Source organism: Citrus clementina, unplaced genomic scaffold, assembly GCF_000493195.1.
Source record: "Citrus clementina cultivar Clemenules unplaced genomic scaffold, Citrus_clementina_v1.0 scaffold_5, whole genome shotgun sequence".
NCBI lineage: Eukaryota > Viridiplantae > Streptophyta > Magnoliopsida > Sapindales > Rutaceae > Citrus > Citrus x clementina.
Window position 1 is genome coordinate 10,422,193 of NW_006262201.1, and position 20,497 is coordinate 10,442,689.

The 20,497-nt window shown below is 32.7% G+C and overlaps 3 protein-coding genes across 3 annotated transcripts in view; 2 read left to right on the forward strand and 1 right to left on the reverse strand.

Moving 5' to 3' along the window:
- Positions 1-6,252, forward strand: part of LOC112098551 (disease resistance protein RGA2-like) — a 29,130-nt gene extending 22,878 nt beyond the window's left edge. The window contains exon 10 of the mRNA XM_024185149.1: positions 6,229-6,252. The gene's annotated coding sequence lies outside the window, so the exon portion shown is untranslated. The remainder of the gene's footprint in view (positions 1-6,228) is intronic.
- On the forward strand, positions 450-2,189 carry LOC112098552 (disease resistance protein RGA2-like). The gene is made up of 2 exons (XM_024185158.1): positions 450-1,501; positions 1,999-2,189. Exons 1-2 carry the CDS (start codon positions 464-466, stop codon positions 2,026-2,028), a joined length of 1,068 nt encoding a protein of 355 aa, XP_024040926.1. The 5' UTR covers positions 450-463; the 3' UTR covers positions 2,029-2,189.
- Positions 6,253-12,444: 6,192 nt separating the features above from the next.
- On the reverse strand, positions 12,445-14,554 carry LOC112097901 (solute carrier family 25 member 44-like). The gene is made up of 2 exons (XM_024183494.1): positions 14,424-14,554; positions 12,445-12,922 (listed from the first exon to the last, which is right to left on the reverse strand). The coding sequence occupies exons 1-2, from the start codon at positions 14,552-14,554 to the stop codon at positions 12,445-12,447; spliced, it is 609 nt and encodes a 202-aa protein (XP_024039262.1).
- Between the last annotated feature and the right edge of the window lie 5,943 nt (positions 14,555-20,497).

The following is a 20,497-nucleotide window of genomic DNA, read 5'->3' on the forward strand; positions in this document are numbered from 1 at the left end:
TAGAAAAGAATGTTTGTGGGTAGAAATTAATGGTACCAAAGAATCAGTCATAAACTCTTTTGGTGACAAAGTCCATCACTTAGGGTTAAAGTTTGAAGAAGGCGCTTCATTTCCTATGTCCATTCATGGACTTAATAGATTGCGTACCCTCTTAATTTATGACCAAAGTCCTTACAATCCGTCTCTTAGTAGTAGCATCCTTCCGGAGTTATTTAATAAATTGGCGTGTTTAAGGGCATTAGTTATAAGGCAATCGTACTTATTATTTTTGTATCCTGAGGCAAATAGGATTAGAGAAATTCCAGAAAATGTCAGAAAATTGATACATTTAAAATATCTTAATTTGTCTGAATTACACATAGAGAGACTGCCTGAGACTTTGTGTGAATTATATAATTTACAAAAGCTAGATATTAGGCGGTGCCCAAATCTTAGGGAATTACCTGCGGGGATTGGGAAGTTAATGAACATGAGGAGTTTACTGAATGCTGAAACTCGTTCGTTGAAGTACATGCCAATAGGGATTTCCAAATTAACCAGTCTTCGAACATTAGAAAAGTTTGTTGTGGGTGGAGGTGTTGATGGTGGCAGCACGTGTAGGCTTGAATCTCTGAAAAATCTTCAACTCCTTCGTGAATGTAGAGTAAAAGGGCTGAGTAATGTATCGCATGTAGATGAGGCTGAGAGGTTACAACTTTACAATAAGAAAAACCTCCTTCGTTTGGGTCTTCAGTTTGGTAGAGTCGTAGATGGGGAAGGCGAAGAAGGGAGGAGGAAGAATGAGAAAGATGAACAACTTCTTGAAGCCTTACAACCGCCTTTGAATGTAGAGGAATTAGAGATTGAATCCTACCGAGGCAACATTTTTCCCAAATGGTTGAATTCACTAACCAATCTAAGGAATTTATATCTTTCCTCGTGTTTTAACTGTGAGCATTTGCCTCCTTTGGGAAAATTACCTCTGGAAAAACTCGAAATCATCCACTTGAAAAGTGTAAAAAGAGTGGGTAATGAGTTTTTGGGAATAAAAGAAAGCAGTGAGGATGAGCCGTCTTCATCTTCATCATCATCATCAGTTACTGCCTTCACCAAATTGAAATCTCTCAATATTTGGGACATGGAAGAATTGGAAGAGTGGAATTACAGGATTACGAGGAAGGAAAACATCTCCATCATGCCCCGTCTTTCTTCCTTAACAGTTGGTTCTTGCAACAAATTAAAGGCGCTGCCGGATTACCTTCTTCAAACGACGGCACTACAGAAACTGAATATTAATTGTTGTGAAAATTTGGAAGAACTGCCCATTCTAGAAGATCACAGGACAACAAGTGTAGTCTGTTCCTTGATGATTTTGGATTGCCCCAAAATAAAGGTGCTGCCGGATTACCTCCTTCGAACGACGACACTGCAGGAATTGACAATTGTGGGATGTCCTCTTCTACAAGAACATTATAGAGAAGACTGGCATAAGATATCTCACATTCCCCACATCATGGTGCCGGTAATTTCTCCTCCTCCGATTTACTTCGTTGTTGCTTGCAATAAAATGAATAAAAATAATTATATCTTTAATTCTATATAGAATCAATCATGGTATAAATATGTAAAACTTCCTAGTTATCAAATCTGTTAAACTTGTTTCCTAAAGATTAAATAAAAAAAAAAACAAGTGTAGTCTGTTTAAATTCGATAATTACTTTTAAAAAAATATGTGCTCTTTTGTAAAATTTCATGCAATCTCATAGAAAATCCCAATGCAATTTAGTTTTTAATGTACAAAAATTTGTTATGTGTAACTTCCTGAGAAACAAAATCTCTGTGATACATTTGCAGTAATGTTGAAAACTAAATTATCAATTTTGCCTTGCATACTGATAATCGTATTTTTTTATATATAATTTATGTGACAATAATTCGTTAAAGTAATTGTGTAATTGTTTTTAGTAGTACATTAGCCCACTTTGTTTTATTTCATACGAGTTTAATTATGTTCATCAGGGACTCGAGGAAATGTCAGAACTACACTAGCAATTCACATCGTCATCATCGTCATCATCGGTTACTGCCTTCCCCAAGTTGAAAGCACTCAAAATTAATTATTTGGATGAACTGGAAGAGTGGAATTACAGGATTAGGAGGAAGGAAAACATCTCCATCATGCCACGTCTTTCTTCCTTGTGGATTCGGTATTGCCCCAAACTAAAGGTGCTGCCGGATTACCTTCTTCAATTGACGACACTGCAGAAATTAAGGATTGAGCTATGTCCTCTTCTGGAAAACCGTTATAGGGAGGCGAAAGGAGAAGATTGGCATAAGATATCTCACATTCCCCACATCGAGATATCACCCGACGGTAATTTCTTCTCCTCCTCTGATTTACTCTGTTGTTGCTTGCAATGAAATTAATAAAAATAATTATATTATGAATTAAAATTCTGTATATTGCCAATGTGTGACAGGAATATATTATATATTTCTAATATTTTGATTTGCATATTGAATTTAACTATTTACTTCAGCCATTAATTTGCCAATAATTTAATGGGTCACTCTATGATGCTGTTATAAAAATTATAAAACCAATCATGGTATAAATATGTACGGTTTGATTTAATCAATAGTTCATAAATTTAAAAGTTAGTTAGGATAATATTTTAATTTTATTTATTTAAAATTTAAACTTCTTAGTTATCAAATCTGTTAAACTAATTTTCTAAAGATTAAATTATTAAAAAAACTGTAATCTGTTGAAATTCCTATATTTTCTTTTAAAAAATAAGTAGACTTTTATAAAATTTCATACAACATCATGGAAAATCCTAATGTAATTTATTTTTTAATGTACCAAAATTTATCATGTGTAACTTCCTGAGAGACAAAATCTCTGTGATACATTTGCGGTAACGTTGAAAACTAAATTATCAATTTTATCTTGTATAATGATAATCGTATTTTTTTGTATATAATTTATGTGACATTAATTCTTTAAAGTAATTGTGTAATTTTTTTAGTAGTACATGAGCCCACTTTGTTTTATTTCATACGAGTTTAATTATGTTCACCAGGGATTCGAGGAAATGTCCGGTCCAATCTAATTTCGTTTTAATGATGCAGGCAGGAGAGTATGCTAAGAAAATGAAAAGTTTAGCCAAAGGATTGCTAAAATGTTCTACAGGTAATTCACTTGATTTATTTTATAGAATTTCATTTCCATCTTCTTCTATTGATATCTTGTTGTGAATATACAAGAACAAAGAAGTAAAGATATATCAAAATTTACTATTACGATGATGCTAAGGCAAGCTCAAGCTCAAGCATTGCATTTTATATTTTATTTAGTTAATATAATTTTCATTTCCACCTGCATTTCATTTTTTGGTTGACTTTGAAGACTCTATGGAGAACATTGGGGTAACCAAGGATTATCACTGTGGTTATTGTGCAACGTTTGGTTGCTGGACTTTGAAGAAGGAAGTGATGGCCGGGTCTGCTCTGTTTCAATTGAGGATGGGTAGCTGCCTGAAAGACATGATGATTATTATTGCGTGATGTTAAGGTGCTGAGATCATCATTGCTATCTTGTTTCATTCTTGGAATCATTTATCCTGTATAAACATTTGTTTTAACAAATGTTTCAATGCCTGCTGTAGTAACAATTTCATATCTTGCATCTCTCGGGTGCATCGTGATCACGGGTTTGAGAAAGCATTTGTGGTAAAGCTTCAAAGCTTGTACAATGGCTGTGAAAAGGCACATTCAATTCGGTACGTTTGGTGCGGTCTCCTAATGCTACTACCATATTTTGTATAGCAATTAAAATTCAGGTATACAATCTTAATATGCAATAAATCATTGAGTACAAAGTTATCTATTAATTATATGGTAACTGAAATTTTCATTATAATTTTAATTACATATTAATATTAAAATTTTTTGTAACCCTCTTTTACTTTGCTTGTACAGAGTACCTGTTTTGGCTGATATGTCTAATTCGTAGAAATTCATTTCCATCGGTTTCCATTGGTTTTAGCACAAACAGAAACAGAAATCTGGGAAAAAGTTTTACTTCTTCTGGTATTATGCCTTTATTTATTCATTCATCATATTTGTTCGAATTCATGCTCTCATTCAGAGAGCAGCCTTTTCCAGGCTACTTTGTAGCCAAATTTTCATGCCATCGATGCATGATTGTCATTTAGATTTTCCAAATAATTGTTAGATTGAAGAAGAATAAGAAGATATTGTTAAAAGGGTATTTAATTAGCACCCTCTGAATTTAGTTGCCAATAATGCATTGAAATGGTTGGGGAAAGTTATTGTCTCAATTAAATTACAGGTGACAAGATGCTGCTCCAATTTTGCAAGCATCTCGTGTTTCGAGATTTTGCCCACATGAGATGCTATGATTTTTGACATCAGGGTAACAAAGGTCAAATTTTAGCATCAATAGATATCATCTTCTTTACTGTTCTGCTCGAAATATTAAACTTTAGGCAAGTTGTTTTTGTTTGTGTGAGTTATCAGGTTAAGGATACTAAGCAGCTTATTAAGGCAAATGTCAGAATGAAGATTTTTCACCGCACCTGGTATGAATGATGGCGAGGAAGATTAATTGTTCACAAGCCAATTTGATCAGTGTTAGATTCTTTTGCCTCCCTTCGAGAGATATCATCATCAAATTTGAGAAGAGAGTTTTGTTTTGACATTTCACTGTAGTGAATTTTGGGAGCTTGAACCCACTTCAGTGAAATATTAGGGAATACTGGGGATATGGGTTATGAGTGATCGTTATCCTTCAAATATTTGTAAGCTCTCACTTGTTAGTAAAATCATCTTCGTATATTGACTTTGTTTCTTTGTTGTCAGGCCGAGTGTGATCTTCAAGGTTTGAGAAAGTCTTCGCAGTAAAATTTCCACCACGTGCAATTGCTGTGAAGGGGCATATACATTTGAGTAATTCAGTTTCAGATTTTCAAGGCGCGTTTGTTTAATTAGTTTCGATTATAATATTTAGTCACTCATTCTGAATCTTTTCTAATTTTCAAGTTCTTTAGGGCCGCCGACAGTTTTTTAAGTCTACATGTGGTTGCAAAAAGATTGATGGTCATCAAATTATCTTGAGCCTTGAGGCATTGCGTTCGAGCACAAAAGGAAACAGAACTAAGGGAAATGAAGACAGTAGGAGATGCTCTGAATATAACAAAAGTATATTTCTACTTCTTGTGGTTATTTTAATTTTGTTTCTCCTGTCATCATATTTAATTAATTCGTTTGAATTCACACTCTCACACATTATTTAAAACCATCTGCAGGTGGTTTGCAAGCTAGCTAAGTTAATCCAAAAACAATACTCTAGACAAAGATGAGCAAATTGAAGGCGACAAATGCAAATTGGATTTCCATGAATAATTGTTAGGCTGGTGGAGATATTCTTAAAAGGGCATTAAGCTATCTTATGGAATTGGAAAGTTATTATTGCTTGAAAGCAAGCAGCATCTTCGTTGCGAAGGCTTTCCCCACCTGATAAAATGCTGAGATTGTTACCGGCCCCTTAATTATTTATTAACTCAGGTATTTATTATCAATACATCATCTTATTCACCATTTTGGCTATATATAAAGATTAAAATTTCTAACAGTTGTTTCGGATTCTTGTGTACTCAGGTTAATAGGGCAAATATCAGAATGAAGATTGCTCAGTGCAACCGATAGAGCAAGGATGATAGTTGTGAGAAAGATTGTTGGCAAGACAAATAGAGTCCTCCATTTGGAGAAATATCATCCTCAAATTTGAATTGTCGAGCATGTGAGGTGAAGCTAAAGCCTTAATAATGAGACCTTCCTGTGGAAGTTTCATTTGAATGAATTGAACGTTCTTAGTGAGTGAGAAATTAAGTATATATCAGCGATTTTGGTCGTCTGTGAATGTTTCCCTTCAATATTAATACACTGGCATTTCTTAGTAAATTCGCTTCACGTCACTTCCTCCTTGTTGGTGGGACTAGTAAACAAATGTCATTTCTTAGTACATTTTGAGAATTTTGATTCCCAAATAAGCCTGCAGAACGGTGTATGGTGGGATTAGCTGCAGGATTCTTTGCCAAAATTCCTTTTTATTCCTTTGTTCACTTATTCGTTATAAATAAAGTAAAATTAGAATATTGTTCCGTTTACTGTCTAAGCTGGTCTAACATTTGTTTAATTTGGGCAATTTTTAATGCCTAACAGGTTATCTGTGACAAACCCATCGGTCACTAACAATTTTGAAGTTATTGGAGTAGCACGGCTTTGAGGTCTCTCCCTCCCTCTTTTACGTATTTGTCTATCGATCGACATGTCTATATATACATTGATAGACCAACTTACTCTTGTTTTAATGTTTTGTTTGTTAAACTTGACTGGGGAATGTTTATTTGTCTCATATGATGTCAATGTGGTTCCAATTGAAGTGTATAGATCTGTCACCTCAAAGTCTGATTTCAATTTTCCTTTACTTCATCAACTAGCATCCTTTCCAAGTCCAGATACTTACCAATAGTGAGACTTTGCTACGGAAGTACAATTTCTCTTGTTTTACAGTTAATTATGTAAGAATAGTTTTAAATTTACAGAATTTTGAAATAGCTCTCTTAAGGAAATGCGAGTGGTGAATATGGTTCCAACTTTTAATAGGCTTAATAGGCCCATTTGTTAAGCCACAGTGATTGCGGTCTAAATTCTTCTTTACTGTCTATATGTGTTGGAGTTTGTCTATTGTCCAACTTCTCAAATCGATTCCATGCAGGGTTTTGAATGTCTAATTAGGAGAAAGATTAACGGATGACCTTTTGAAGAAGGCTTACACAACAGGCCATCTCAGGATGTCATGGCTCAGCTCAAAAGTCCCCAGGTGGTTAATGACAATGTGCCATTGTTTCTGGGCTTGGTCTCCTTGGCATCAAACAAGATAATGTTGACTCTATTAAAGGGGAAATAAGGGCGACTAAAGCGCGAAGAAAGAGGATAGTCCGGAGGAAGGTGACTGCATAAATTTGTTGGAGTTAATGTAGTCAATTGCCTAATTTTGCTGCCTGTCGAAGAGACACATCATGGAAGTCCTCATCAAACTCTGAGACACCTAAGAAATAGTATGAGGTGGTGGTATTCCCCTGGTGTTAATTTCCTGGCAAGTGTGGTTCACAGATAGAGGGATTCTTTTCTTGATGTCTAAATACCGTATGTGATACAACGTCGTATATTCTAATTTTCCTTGAGTTAAATTCTAGTCAGTTAGGAAAGTTAATTTTGTTTTCGCTATGGATTGTTTCCTAGATAAAAATAGTTTCCATGTTTCTTTGGGGTCTTATTAACTCTCTGTAACCCAGTTCAAGTTTGCAAATTCTATTTCAGATTTCTCATATAGTGTGCCTTTGTCACTTCTGTGATACACTTTTGATCACAAGTTTCCATTTGAAGTAACCAATATTCTTTATAGACTAATTATCTAAGGATTATTTTATACAAAAAATCAAAACTTTAATTAATTGATCATACTTAACTTGGCTTTTGTTTGATATTACTAGCTGTTGTGAGAACCAAAAAAATAGCAGAAAGTTGACAATGTGCAGTAAATGTATGACTTTTAAATAATAATTTAATAAAATTAATAAAGATATTATAAATTTTTTAATAATAAAGTATGAGATCAAATCAAATTAATTTTTAAGTCAAAATTGTTTAATTATGTAGTTTAAAAGTATAGTATCCAACCTCAACACAATAGAGAGATTTCTATTTACCAAACTCTACCCAACTTTGGTTGTACTGACTCGATCATGCAAGTCCATACTCGACGCGTTGACCATACAAGATGTTACTCAACTTTAACAAATCTTACTCAAACTTTGCACGTTTAGCATGCCGAATGGAATATGATAGTAGATGATGTGATAGATATTATAGGAATAGTCGTAACAAAATTATATTTAGTACTTTTTTATATTTTATGTGATGAACAGATGTAGTATATGAATGGATTATATTACAAATTTTAGTGTTATCATAATTAAAAAATTGAATTATTTTTTATTATTGAAAAACTGTAATATGTTAAATAACAGTTATTTTTATTAATTTTTTTTAATGAATTATACTTTTAAATTATAATCGAAAATTCTTATTACTGAACTAATAAAAAATTAATTAGCTCAAGAGATAAATTCACTTAGTGTAGAACGAAATGGTGTGTTATTTTTATGTGGGATCCACATCCTTTCCACATCAACCTCAACATCCAAACATGAAATTGGACTAAAAATAGTTCTTTCCCATGTATTTACGTAACCTCCTCCCACTAAACGCAAATATTTATTCTTGATTTTACTAACATAATTTTCTCCCATTTCCATATTGTCCGCGTTGAGTGCATGTAATCCACAAGTTTAATTAATTTTTTTTTTTTTGAGAGAGGTATGTTAAAATGAATATATCACATTTTTTTCTTTTTTCCTTTTTTTTGCGTGAGTGATGGCTTCGTTGAATGACAGTTGGCTGATAATAAGTTATCTTTTAATTTTGTTTTTGATTTAATAGAAACTATTAATTTTTGTAGTTTCGGTAGATGAAATTTCGAATCAAATATTAATATTGTTAAAGTACGCAACCCAATATTTACTTAAATTACAAAAAAGATTAATTGCTTTGCATAAAAAAGAAGTGATCACTTGATTTAACTTCCTTTACTAAATTTACGATTTAAAATCCAAAATAAAAAAAAGAGTTTATTATTGATTATCTTTTTCCCAAATTTAAGCTAAGACAGTAATATGTCCAAAATACCCTCCACGTTATCCTAAAACTTTATGAATTCCCCCGTTCCTCTCAACATCATCTCTTCCAAATCTTTCTTCCCCAAAAAACCAGCCATGGCTTCATATTTAGTTACCTCAACACTCCAATATTGGCTTGTAAACAGCAGCGGTTCAACCTCTAGGCAACTTAGGTGGTTGCATAGGACTCCGCTTTATATGAAAGCCCTACAAGATGATTATTTTGTATATAAAAGAGGAAAATGAATTTAAAAGTCATTATTATTCATTTAATTTATTATTATTTTGTAATTATCTTTTTCTAAATAAACTATCAAATTCTTATCAAGTTTATTTAATGTAGTACTTAATTGTTTTAATTTCTACAAAACCAATAAATTAATAGTTTCAATCCTAAAAATTCTCTATTTCATTGTTAGAATTAATAAGTTATATTTCAAAAGTTTTATATTTATTTTAAACCTCTATAAAAACCCCACATTTTATTACTTATCCATTAAATTTTTCGTTCAACAATCAAGACATCTTGGTGTTTGAGAGAAAGAAAGAGAGAGGGAAAAAAATCTTGCTTCCTCTACTTTCTACTCTAGAAGAAAAAGAAAAAATCAAATATTTTTCTCTATTTTCTATGACTATTGGTTGCTACTCAAATTTTCAAACAACAGCCTTAATATAAACATAAGTTAATTTATGATTTCATCTCAAATTTCTGATTTTATCTTTTTATTATTCTCTTAATTAATTGTGTTGTTATTTGTTCTTATTTCTTTTTATATATTCTTTTCTTCATCTACTTTTTTTGTGCTTGTTTTATCTATTTTGAAATAAAACTATATCAAAAAATTTTAGACAATAGGAGAATAAAAAAATTAGATTAATTTAAAAAAATAGTAAAAAAGATATAATTTAACTTAAAAAAAAGTGAAAATGTTATAATTGAATTAAAATTTTATGACTTAACAACAATAGAATAAATTTGTATTTAATAATTTTATATTTTAAAGTATTTAAAGAATTAATTTTTAATAAATAATATTAATATATATATATATATATATATATATATATATAAGTTACTTATCTCTCCATCCGCACTTACCTCTCCCTCACATTCATCCTCAACCACACATCAACATCAACATCAACATCACCTCTCATTGGACCCCACATCCTCAAGCCCATCACAGCCGTCCATAACCTCACCCTCCTCCTCCTCTCCCTCATCATGGCCGTTGTTTGCCCTCTCTCCATCATCCTCCATTTACCGCACCTCCGTTACACCCTCTGTTTCCTCCTTACCATTTCTCCGTCTGGCACGGCCTAATTCCGACGGAATCAACGACGGTCGTGATGGGTTTTGGCTGCGACTATTCGCGCTTCAAACGGCGGCGTTTCGGTTGGTTTTTGGCGACAGTGACGGTGGGAAAGTGATGGCTGGCTCAGGAGCTTTCGTTGCTACCATCCATGGCCGGTGAGGTGGCCGAAAATCGGATATATGTCTGCGTCGGGTTCGCAGTTTTGGGTCGGGTTTTCCGGGTCAGTTTGACAGCTTCCTCTATCCCTCTCCCCCATAAAACATTACCCAGCTTCCTCTTATTATTATTTTTTTTTTCACATACGTTACAGAACATTAATGAGAGATGTTTAGTAGTAAGGACTATTTTGATATTTCGATGAGTAGTAAAAACTAATGTTAAAATTTTATAGACGAATGTAGAGTAAGATGCTCAAAGTACTAGAACATATATAAATAATCCCAGCTCTTATAAAATTTTGCCACATAATGAGTTTTATCCCTTAAGCAAAACATATCGATAAAGTATACAAAAGCACAATGCATGAATGATGGTCTTACAAAGTTCGAATATAAAGTTTATAATCTAAAATTAATGATGTGACAATTAACCTAATGGAGTAAGAAGGCCCAAATAGATTATATTTTGCTAAAGAAGTAAATTCTACCAAGAATACCTCTTTCTATTGAATTTAAATGATGATTATTTGTTTATATCATAAAAACTAAAATAACTGTGTGAGTAATTTGATTCTTTTACAGTATAAAAATAAATTCAGAAAATGTTAGGGCATGTTCTGTGTTTTATTTTTAAATTTATATTATGAGAATGAAAATGGTGTTTTCAAGTTGATAAATTTTCAATTGAAATATGTGTTTGTTATTATTTCATTTATCCTATATTTTCAAAATGAAAATAACCGATAGATAAAGTTAAAAATGATAAAATAATGGATATATTAAGCAATTTTACTACATGCAAATTATTTTCTGTGTTTAAAGTTCATATAAAGCTTGTTTATTTTTCAACATACCAACTTACAACAATAATAATAAAATTTTTGTGATATCCAATATTAACTTTTTAAAGTAATTATTTTTTGTTAATGTGTCCGCTGTTCAATCGATCTTCCTACTTTCTATGCTTGAGATTAGATCATTTGCTTCAAAGATTCGAACTGGACTTATAGTAGGAAAAAGAATTTTCTTCAATATGAACTCTAATTCTCTTTTATATATATATATAAAAAAATCTAATTCTCCTTTCAACATTTTAACATTTTGATGAAATAAAAAATTATTGGCGAAAGATTACATGCTTCCTTACTTTAGAGAACCAAATACTCAGATAGGTAGTGTAAATCTCTACTGATCGTTGGTGATTTTATCAAAATAAAATTCAATAAAATGTATAAGAACACTTAAATCCGTCCAAAAAAAAAAATGACCCAGCAAATAAAGAAAAGTACTGTGAAGTAAAAATTGAACAAACCTAGAAAGAAGAGAAGAAGAAGAATGGAAGAAGGAGATTCGGTTCATAAATCATGGAGGGAGATGAGACTTAAGAGATAGGGTTAGTGAGACAGACGAGGTCCTAGAGTCTTAAAGATGAAGACTATCTATTATTAGTTACTTATTATAATGATGTTTATTATTATAATTTATTTTACAATTTTTTTTTATGAAACAAGTAAAACATGTTTAAGTTGTTTTGTAATTTATAACTGTTAGAGGCAAGTCAGATTCTGTGTTTTACAATTAAATTTTATGAGGACTACTGAACGCTTATTTTACTTAGATTTATAAAACGAAAATGAGAATGGCCAGTAAAAAACAATACCGAATGCCCACTTACTTCATCTCATACTCTTAGGTCACAAAAATAGCAATAACTCTAACAAATTTATTATTGAATGTGAATGGTTATATATCGATCATTTGATACGTATTTTTCAAGACAGAACCTCAATTCAATGGACAAAAGCTCCTCTTAATTTTTCTTTTCTATTTAAATAAAAGAACAAAAGAAATTGATTACAGAGCCATTACTTTTCCAAGAATTAATAAACGAAAAGGCCCATAATTTTTGTAAACCCACCCCACTCTCAAGAAATAATTACAATAAGTTCAAATTATTTTTTAAAAATTGAAATAAAGAAGATGTAATTACAATAATTTGGAGATTGAATCAAATAAAATAAAAGGGTTATTTTTACATACCTCCCCTGAGGTTTCACCTAATATCAGTTTAATAGAAAGTATCTCCGTATTTTTACATCCCTCCCCTACAGTTAGTATAAAGTTATGTATATCATCAGTACACAAGGCTAAAATCGTAAAAGCTCATTTAAAATTCGTTTTAATCGTATCAAGTGGCATCGTAATCAAAGCCAATAAACCACCAGCCATGGCTGCACTCACTCCCTGAAACGCCATCACAGTTTTTGAATCCGGCCTAATCATCATCATATCACCCTCACGGTCACCATATTTCCTGCGCAAGAAACACCCAACTCCACCCCAAACAAGCCTTTGAGCAACGGAATAAGACGCCCACCAAACTGCATTTGATGGTGCATTTGTCAAGATTGAAATCCCGGAGCCCATATACAATCCTCTAACCCCATCATTTCTAACAATCTTCCTAAACATATCAACCCCATTTACGTATCTAGCATCGGCCCCATTAGCCACCATAAGCCTCTGAGTCAAAACATCAACTGGGGTCCAGACAAGCTGAGCAGCCATGGCAGCACTCAATCCACCAACAGCACTAGCGACCGCCGCCGCCGCAGTAAACCCTAAGTCACTAACAGCAAAGCTGCCAACTTTAGTTAAATAAAATTAATTTATTTGCTTTGATTACGATTAACAGATGCATATCTTTGTGAAAACTTTGACCGGCAAGACCATCACTCTCGAGGTGGAGAGCTCCGACACGATCGACAATGTCAAGGCTAAGATCCAGGACAAGGAAGGGATTCCACCGGACCAGCAGCGGCTGATCTTCGCCGGAAAGCTCATCTTTTAATAAACTTTAGGAAAAGACCCCATCACCATCATCGTGACCATCTGCTTCCCTCCTTGTTTGTTGTTCCTTCATTTTCTTTTTATTTCTTCTTCGTGGAATCGGTCTTATTTTCTTCTTCTCTCACTATTGTAGGTTGTTGTTGGCAGAGGGACGAATTGTGTTTATTTGCTTTTAGAATTGGCTAATTTAATTGATATAAATTGTTTTGGTTGTGCCGCGGACATAAATTGAAGTTTAGTCGACGGTGCTTTCATAGCAACATTTGGTGCTGTTATTATGGATACCAAGCTAAAGTAAGATGACGTTGGACATGTTATGAGGTTTAGTTTTTTTGAATTGATTTTTTATTTGAATTTTTGGGGAAAAATATCAAAAATGGAAAGCTTGATTTTAAGAAAACAAGGATGTGGTTTTGTTGGCGAGGTGGTACAGGGGATTTTAGTTTTTGTTGGATGAAAGAAGACTGTCAACCTTGAAAGGGTATTTTCATCCTCTTGTTAGTCCACTAACGGTCAACTGACGGAAATACTAACTGCAGGGGAGGGATGTAAAAATACGGAGATACTTTCTATTAAACTGATATTAGGTGAAACCTCAGGGGAGGTATGTAAAAATAACCCTAAAATAAAATACCCAAACTATTATATACAAGAACTCTTGATTTTTGGGGTATTTTAGTCATTTTATATTATCATGGTAAATTAGTCAAATAAAACTTATCTTAAAGCAACCTAAACGGTCAAAGACACCTAAGTTAAAAAAAAAATTATACGAATGATTTAATTTATTGATTGTCTATACGTTTTATTGATTTATATATTTTAAAAATAGTATGAACGTATTACAATTATTTTCTGACAGCAAGGTAGATTTGTAAAATAAGTGGGTAGAAAATATCCCCGTCCTCAAACAAATAAATGAATTATCGGTGATGCATGCTTTTTTCCAACTTTTTTTTTTTTTCTTTTGGTTTTTTGTTTTTGTTTTAAATGGCACTGGCCCGACCACTACAAATTAATTAGAGAATATTTACAATTATGTATCACAGCTGTGGAGTAGAATTGGGGAAATTAAAAATGCTAAAATTATTGACACGTAGGGTGGGCGACAATAACCACAAACATTTTTCGTGTAGTGTAAGAAGAATGCAACAACTCGTTTCTTTCAGTATTTTCGCAACAAAAGCACGTTGAACAACTTATGAAATTATTTCTCTTTTTCTTTGCCAGAATGGATGTGATCGCTTCCCCTCTCCCGGAGCAGCTGAACTCCTTTGCTGCTTGTGACTTACCATAAATCTTCAAGCCATTCAAGCTGTGCTTGAAGATGCAGAGAAGGCAAGTTGATATAAGATTGTTGCATGGAATAAGCAGGGCATCTTCCGAGGCTAGAAGTTGGGCTACGAGTATTCGTTTTGGACATATAATATAGTTTCCAAGCTTGCGATGAGTCGAACCAAATGCAGAACAACCTAGGCTGTTATGCTCTGCGATTGAACTAAAAATTTCACTTCTTTTATAGTCGTTTTTTAGTTTTAAGATATTTTTCTATTTTTCTTGATTCTTCTAGGATTTTTATCATTTTTTCTAGATGTTGGATTTAAGTGCCATCTGTTTTCTTTCTCTTATTTAGATTCGAAGAATTTTATTATCATATAATATTTTGAATTTGCTTAGTTTGTTAAATTTGCTATATTTAGGCTCCTATAAATGGGATTAAAAACCCTAATTTTGTTCATTCAAATTATTCTCAATAAAACTTATTATTCAAATACTAGTTTATATTATCTAATAGCTTTTTAGTGTTTCTGCATCATCAGCTGGTATCAGAGCAAGTTCACTTGTCATCATGGTGCGACCACACAATCAAAGGAGCAACCATCCCGGAGACGATGTTCAAATATTAGGTTATCTCTTGTAAGCCATATTCATAAATGTATTGAAGGAAAGATACTTTTTTCTTGTCTTAAATGATGTGTGGGATGGACGTTACAATTAATGGGAACCATTCTTTTGTTGTTTAAAGAATAGTCTCTACGATAGTCAAATTTTGATTACTACACGTAATCAGTTAGTAGCAAGCATGATGAGATCAACAAATCTTACCTTTCTTAAGGAATTAATTGAAGAAGAATGTTGGTCATTGTTTAAGCAGGTAGCATTTTTGGGTCAATTCTTCAAGGATCGTGATCAATCGATCAAAAAATTGCATTTAAGTGCAAAGGCTTGCCTTTTGTTGCAAAGATAATAGGGAAATTCTTACACTATAAATGACCAATAGAAGAATAGAAAATAATTTTAGATAGTGGAATGTGGAAGGTAGAAGAGTTTGGGAAAGGTCTTCTGGCTCCTTTGTCGTTAAGTTATAATGATTTGTCGTCCATAGTAAAACAATATTTCTCACATTGTGCTATCTTTTCAAAAGGTTACAATATGTGTAAAGAGGAACTAATTACACTATGGATGGCTCAAAATTACCTTAAATGTAGAAAAAGGAAGAGATGGAGATCCAATCCAATCTGATAGTAGTAGATTATTTTAATTTTTATTAATTTGATTTCATAGGAGTAGTTTTCATTGTTTTGTTGAAAGTTGGTAAAAAAAAAACTGAAATGAGATGATTACTTTAAAACAATCTTCAAGAACTAAAATAATTAAAAAAACTCAAAATAAACAAAAAGGCTTAAAAATAACCGTAATCCGAACATTGTTTGAATCCATCCTAACTAGCCCGAATATGATTTTAACCCAAACCCAACCTAACTCGCTTATAATTATAACCCAATGCGATCCAAATTCAACTTGAATATTTGATCCGATCTAATCCAATTTGAATATTTTAACCCTATCAACCAGAAACCCAATTAGGTTGATCTGAACCCACGTTTGTCCACTCCCAGAGGGGATCATGACCCCACAAGCTTTGAAAGTTTTTTGGAATTTCTAAGTGAATATTAAAAATTATGTATAAAAAGACTGATTTGACCCCTAAACACTTGATATAGAAACTTTATACATACAATAGAAATTTAATTTTATATTTTGTGAAATAAAGTCAAAGTAACTGAATTTTTTTTTATTTTGTTAATTATTTTTCTACTATGACAAAATGACAAATAGCCTTGTGCCTAGCTCTTTGACTTTTATTTTGCTAATTATTTTTTTCATTTCTCTTGCAACAGTAACTTCAATTATCAATCAAAGTCGCCAAATCAAAATCTCTGCAGCCTGCAGCTACAAGCAAACTTCTCAAATTTCGAAATTCCTTATGACTACATAATAGCTATAAATAGAAAAAGCGTCTAAAATAACTATGTTTTTCTAAGTTTGAGCTTGAACCCCCTGAAGATTTACTCCATACGTAACAAAATATTAGTTTTGCTAGTAAAATTGCTAACTATGTTTTTCTTTGTATTTCCGCTCAAGGATAAAGAAATTTCCCTAGACTTTTGTGGTGAATATCTTACGAACATATGACAATTTAATCTTTGGCTGAGACTTGTTTAACATAAGAGATGACACTTTAAAGCAATAGGAGAGAGAGATAATAAGCTTTGTTCCCCAAAAAAATCTATCAGATATATTATGCCCCCGGTTGCTATTTCTAAAAATAGTCATAATTACTAAAAAATAAGTAATTCTTTTTTCATATATTAAAATGGTAAACTGGTGGATAAAATTTAAAATAACTTTTTATCTGTTTTGACATTCGAATTTTAAGCTCGAGAAGTCAAGCAATAAATAAACCTTTTTGAGAGGCTAACTAAATTCTTAGTAATTTCATATAATTTCATTTCATCAGAACAGTTTTATCAAAAGCAATTTTCTAAATCTTTGTGGAAAGCTTTAATCCTTAATTATCTTTCACATATTTTCTTTGTAATATGAGGTAAGCCATGGACCATAGTATGGTATTTATTGTAAATAAAATCACTATGAAACTGATTTTATTATTATTTTTTTCACAAACAAAGTATCTAGCTAACTGCAGATGTAATGAATTACTAATTACCATTATTTGATTCGCTCTCTAAAATAGTGTTGTGTGTTGATTCTGTTATGCATCTAGGAATTTCAAATGTTATGACATAAGTTGCATTGGATATATGTATATCATAGATTACATTATGAAGAAGACAAGAAATGGATCCATACGTTAAAGCAAAATTGAAAAAAAAAAATTGCTAGGAGATGATTTTATCTGAAATTTCACCTGCACGGTATTGGCCACATATAAATTTGTGATGAAATTCATAACGGATTAATATAATTGAACGAAATTACTCTATACAATTTCATAAGTATGTATTATACAATTAAAAATCTATTGATATTTTCAATAAAATAATATCTCTACTATAAGTGATGGGATATATATTTGTGGGGAATGACAAATGTAGAAAATTGCAGTAATAAAGGTGGAAGTGGAACTTTGTAATAATTAATTAATGTGTTTACAATTCTGTAAGTATAATAAAATAATAGTAATAGGTAAATTGTAGAAAATTAATGTGTACTTTAAGGCACATTACAAATGTCTCTTTCCTAAAGATATTATTTTTCCCACCAATTCAGTGATGCATATAGGCTAAACAAATATACCTCCGGGATACAACGAATCACTTATTTGTTTGCTTGTGTTTTTCATCGATGAAAGCAAACTTGAATACTTTTGAATGTTGCAAGCTTGCCGAGAATCAATATATTATTCCCGTAGTAAACAATATATTAGATATTTGATGCATATAGTATAGATGTTATACAATAAAATTTGTTTCAGCAAAGAGGGTTGAGAAGAGAGTGATGTAGTATCATTATTTCCATGTTTAAAAATTAATTCTAAATTAACTACAACATGCAATCTTTTAATATTCACATGTCCTAAATGAATATGCTACAAAAATAATGAGTCAATCATGTAAGCAGAAGAAACATTAATTTTATTAATATTGGGCTTGAACATTCCCAAATACATGTATCCTTTCCCAATAAAGGTACCACCCTTAGACAATGCAAATTTGCTTTGACTCAAATAAGGTACCACCCTAATATAGATACAAGATTTTTCCTACCTTTAGATACATGATAAACATCAATATGAGTTAAAGTTTTTCCACAAGTGAACTCTAGTTGCACATTCCCTCTAATTGTTGCAATGGAGGAATTTCCCATCTAAAGAACACTTCAATCATCCATTGCTTTGTAAGATGTGAAAAGGCTACGATTCTTGTACACATACTTGATTGCACCGGAATCTATTCACCATGCATTATCATGTTCAAGAATATTAATTTAAGATATTATGGCCATAAATTTTGTCCACAAAATTTGTGTTCGAACACTTCTTTTCTTTCTTAAGAAGTTGATAGTCTTTTTTAAAGTGGCTAGGCTTTTCACATTGGTCACATGTACACTTTTTTTTTTTTTGTTGGTTTGATTTTATTTGGAATCAAAGTTTTGCTTTGACAGTCTTTTTAAAGTGGCTAGGCTTTTCACATTGGTCACATGTACACTTCTTTTTTTTATTTTGTTGGTTTGATTTTATTTGGAATCAAACTTTGGCTTTTGGTTATTAATGTGGTCATTAGACTGCTTAAGCTTCTTCTCCTCCTCCACAACATTAATTTCACAGGACATAGCAGTCTGTTCCTCAAGACTATTAAGTCTAAGTTTCTATTCAATATGAAGACTTTGCCAAGCCTTCCAGGCTAATTTCCTCTTTGTTATATTTAAGACTTTTTTCATAGTCTTTTCAAGAGGGGGGAAGTTTATCAATAATTGAAGAAATAATAGTAAACTTATTACTTTTCATGTTGTGTTGGTTGAATTGATCAAGAATGCAAAAATTCTCATTATATTGTTCAATCACAAGTCTATTATCAATCTTTTTATAACTAAAAAAAATTAGAAGTCAAGAATTTCTTACTTGTGGTGTCTTCCATTAGGGGTGGGCAAAATCGGGTTCGGGTCGGGTTCGGGTCAATCCGATCGGGTTTCGGGTTGTTCGGGTTAGACAAAAATTAATCCGAACGTAACCCGAATTATGAACCCGACCCGAACTGACCCGAACTAAGTTCGGGTCAGGTCAATTGTTAAATGGAATTGGAATTCGTATATTTAATCAAAAACTCCAAATTAGAACCGTTAGAGAACCGAACTGAAAAAACTTGAAAAGAATGAATCTGGCTATATTTGTGAACCAGAAACAAGCCAGCGTTATGCTTACGCCATTTCATTCTATCCTGTCACCCATAGACAAAATGAATCTAGATGCATTATGGCTTTTCTCCTTAAACCTCAAGAGCATTTTCGTCCTCTCAGTCAAGCGTGAAACTGCATGTACGAACTGCTTCGCTTTCACGCACCGGTAGCTACAGCGGCAAGAGCATTTTCGTCCTCTCAGTCAAGGGTGAAACTGCATGTACGAACTGCTTCGCTTTCACGCACCGGTAGCTACAGCGGAAGACCCAGGCCGAGATAATTTATTTCTTCCAACCACAAACTATGTTTTGTTCACGAATTACAAACTGTGCAGCTTGTGATTTCTGCCGTTCTGCGTATGTGAGTGCAGCAGCGATATGTGTAGTGTTAGGCTGTTAGCTTAGGTTTTTTTTTTTTTGGGAACCCGATCAGGTATTCGGATCGGGTCGGGTTTGATCCGAACCGATCACAACCCGATCGGGTTTGTAAATTTCAATCCGATCGGGTTTCAATCCCAACCCGATCCGACCCGAACCCGAAATTTATCGGGTCGGGTCGGGTCGGATCGGGTAAAATGCCCACCCCTATCTTCCATCATGTACTTAGACTCCAATAAGTCCTATATTTCTTTTGCTGTGGATTTTGTTGTGGTACTTATCAAAACAAAGTACTAGACATGGCATTGTAAATGTGTCCTATGCACACGTAGACATCTTGCTTCCACTTTTGCCACACTCGAGTTTCTCATCCTCACGTTCTTCAGGCTTTGATATTGTAAGAACATAAACAACATTGAGGCTTGTCAACAAGAAATGTAATATTTTTTGCCAACGTATAAAAGTTGTGACCATCAACTGCTCTAATTTGATAAAATCTACCATTGAATTGCGGATGAGATGAGCACAGTGTCATTGTTACAGAAAGAATGTCTTAAGAATGTTGGGAATATATATTTTTAGGGAATGACAAACGTAATAATGGCAAATGTAGAGAGTTGCAGTAATAATGATTATGCCACAAAGATAATGAGTCAATCATGTAATAATGGCAAACATAGAGGGTTGCAGTAATAATGGTGGAATTTTATTCTAATAAAATAATGAGTTTACTACTCTATAGGTACAACGAAAAAAATAGTAATAAGTAAATTGTAGAAATTAATGTG

Coding starts and splice junctions, on each gene's coding strand:
- LOC112098552 (XM_024185158.1), top strand. CDS start 464: ATGAACATGAGGAGTTTACTGAATGCTGAAACTCGTTCGTTGAAGTAC. Junction 1,502..1,998: donor TTCCCCACATCATGGTGCCG/GTAATTTCTCCT, acceptor TATGTTCATCAG/GGACTCGAGGAAATGTCAGA.
- LOC112097901 (XM_024183494.1), bottom strand. CDS start 14,554: ATGTCCAAAACGAATACTCGTAGCCCAACTTCTAGCCTCGGAAGATGC. Junction 12,923..14,423: donor GAATGGCTTGAAGATTTATG/GTAAGTCACAAG, acceptor TAAAGTTGGCAG/CTTTGCTGTTAGTGACTTAG.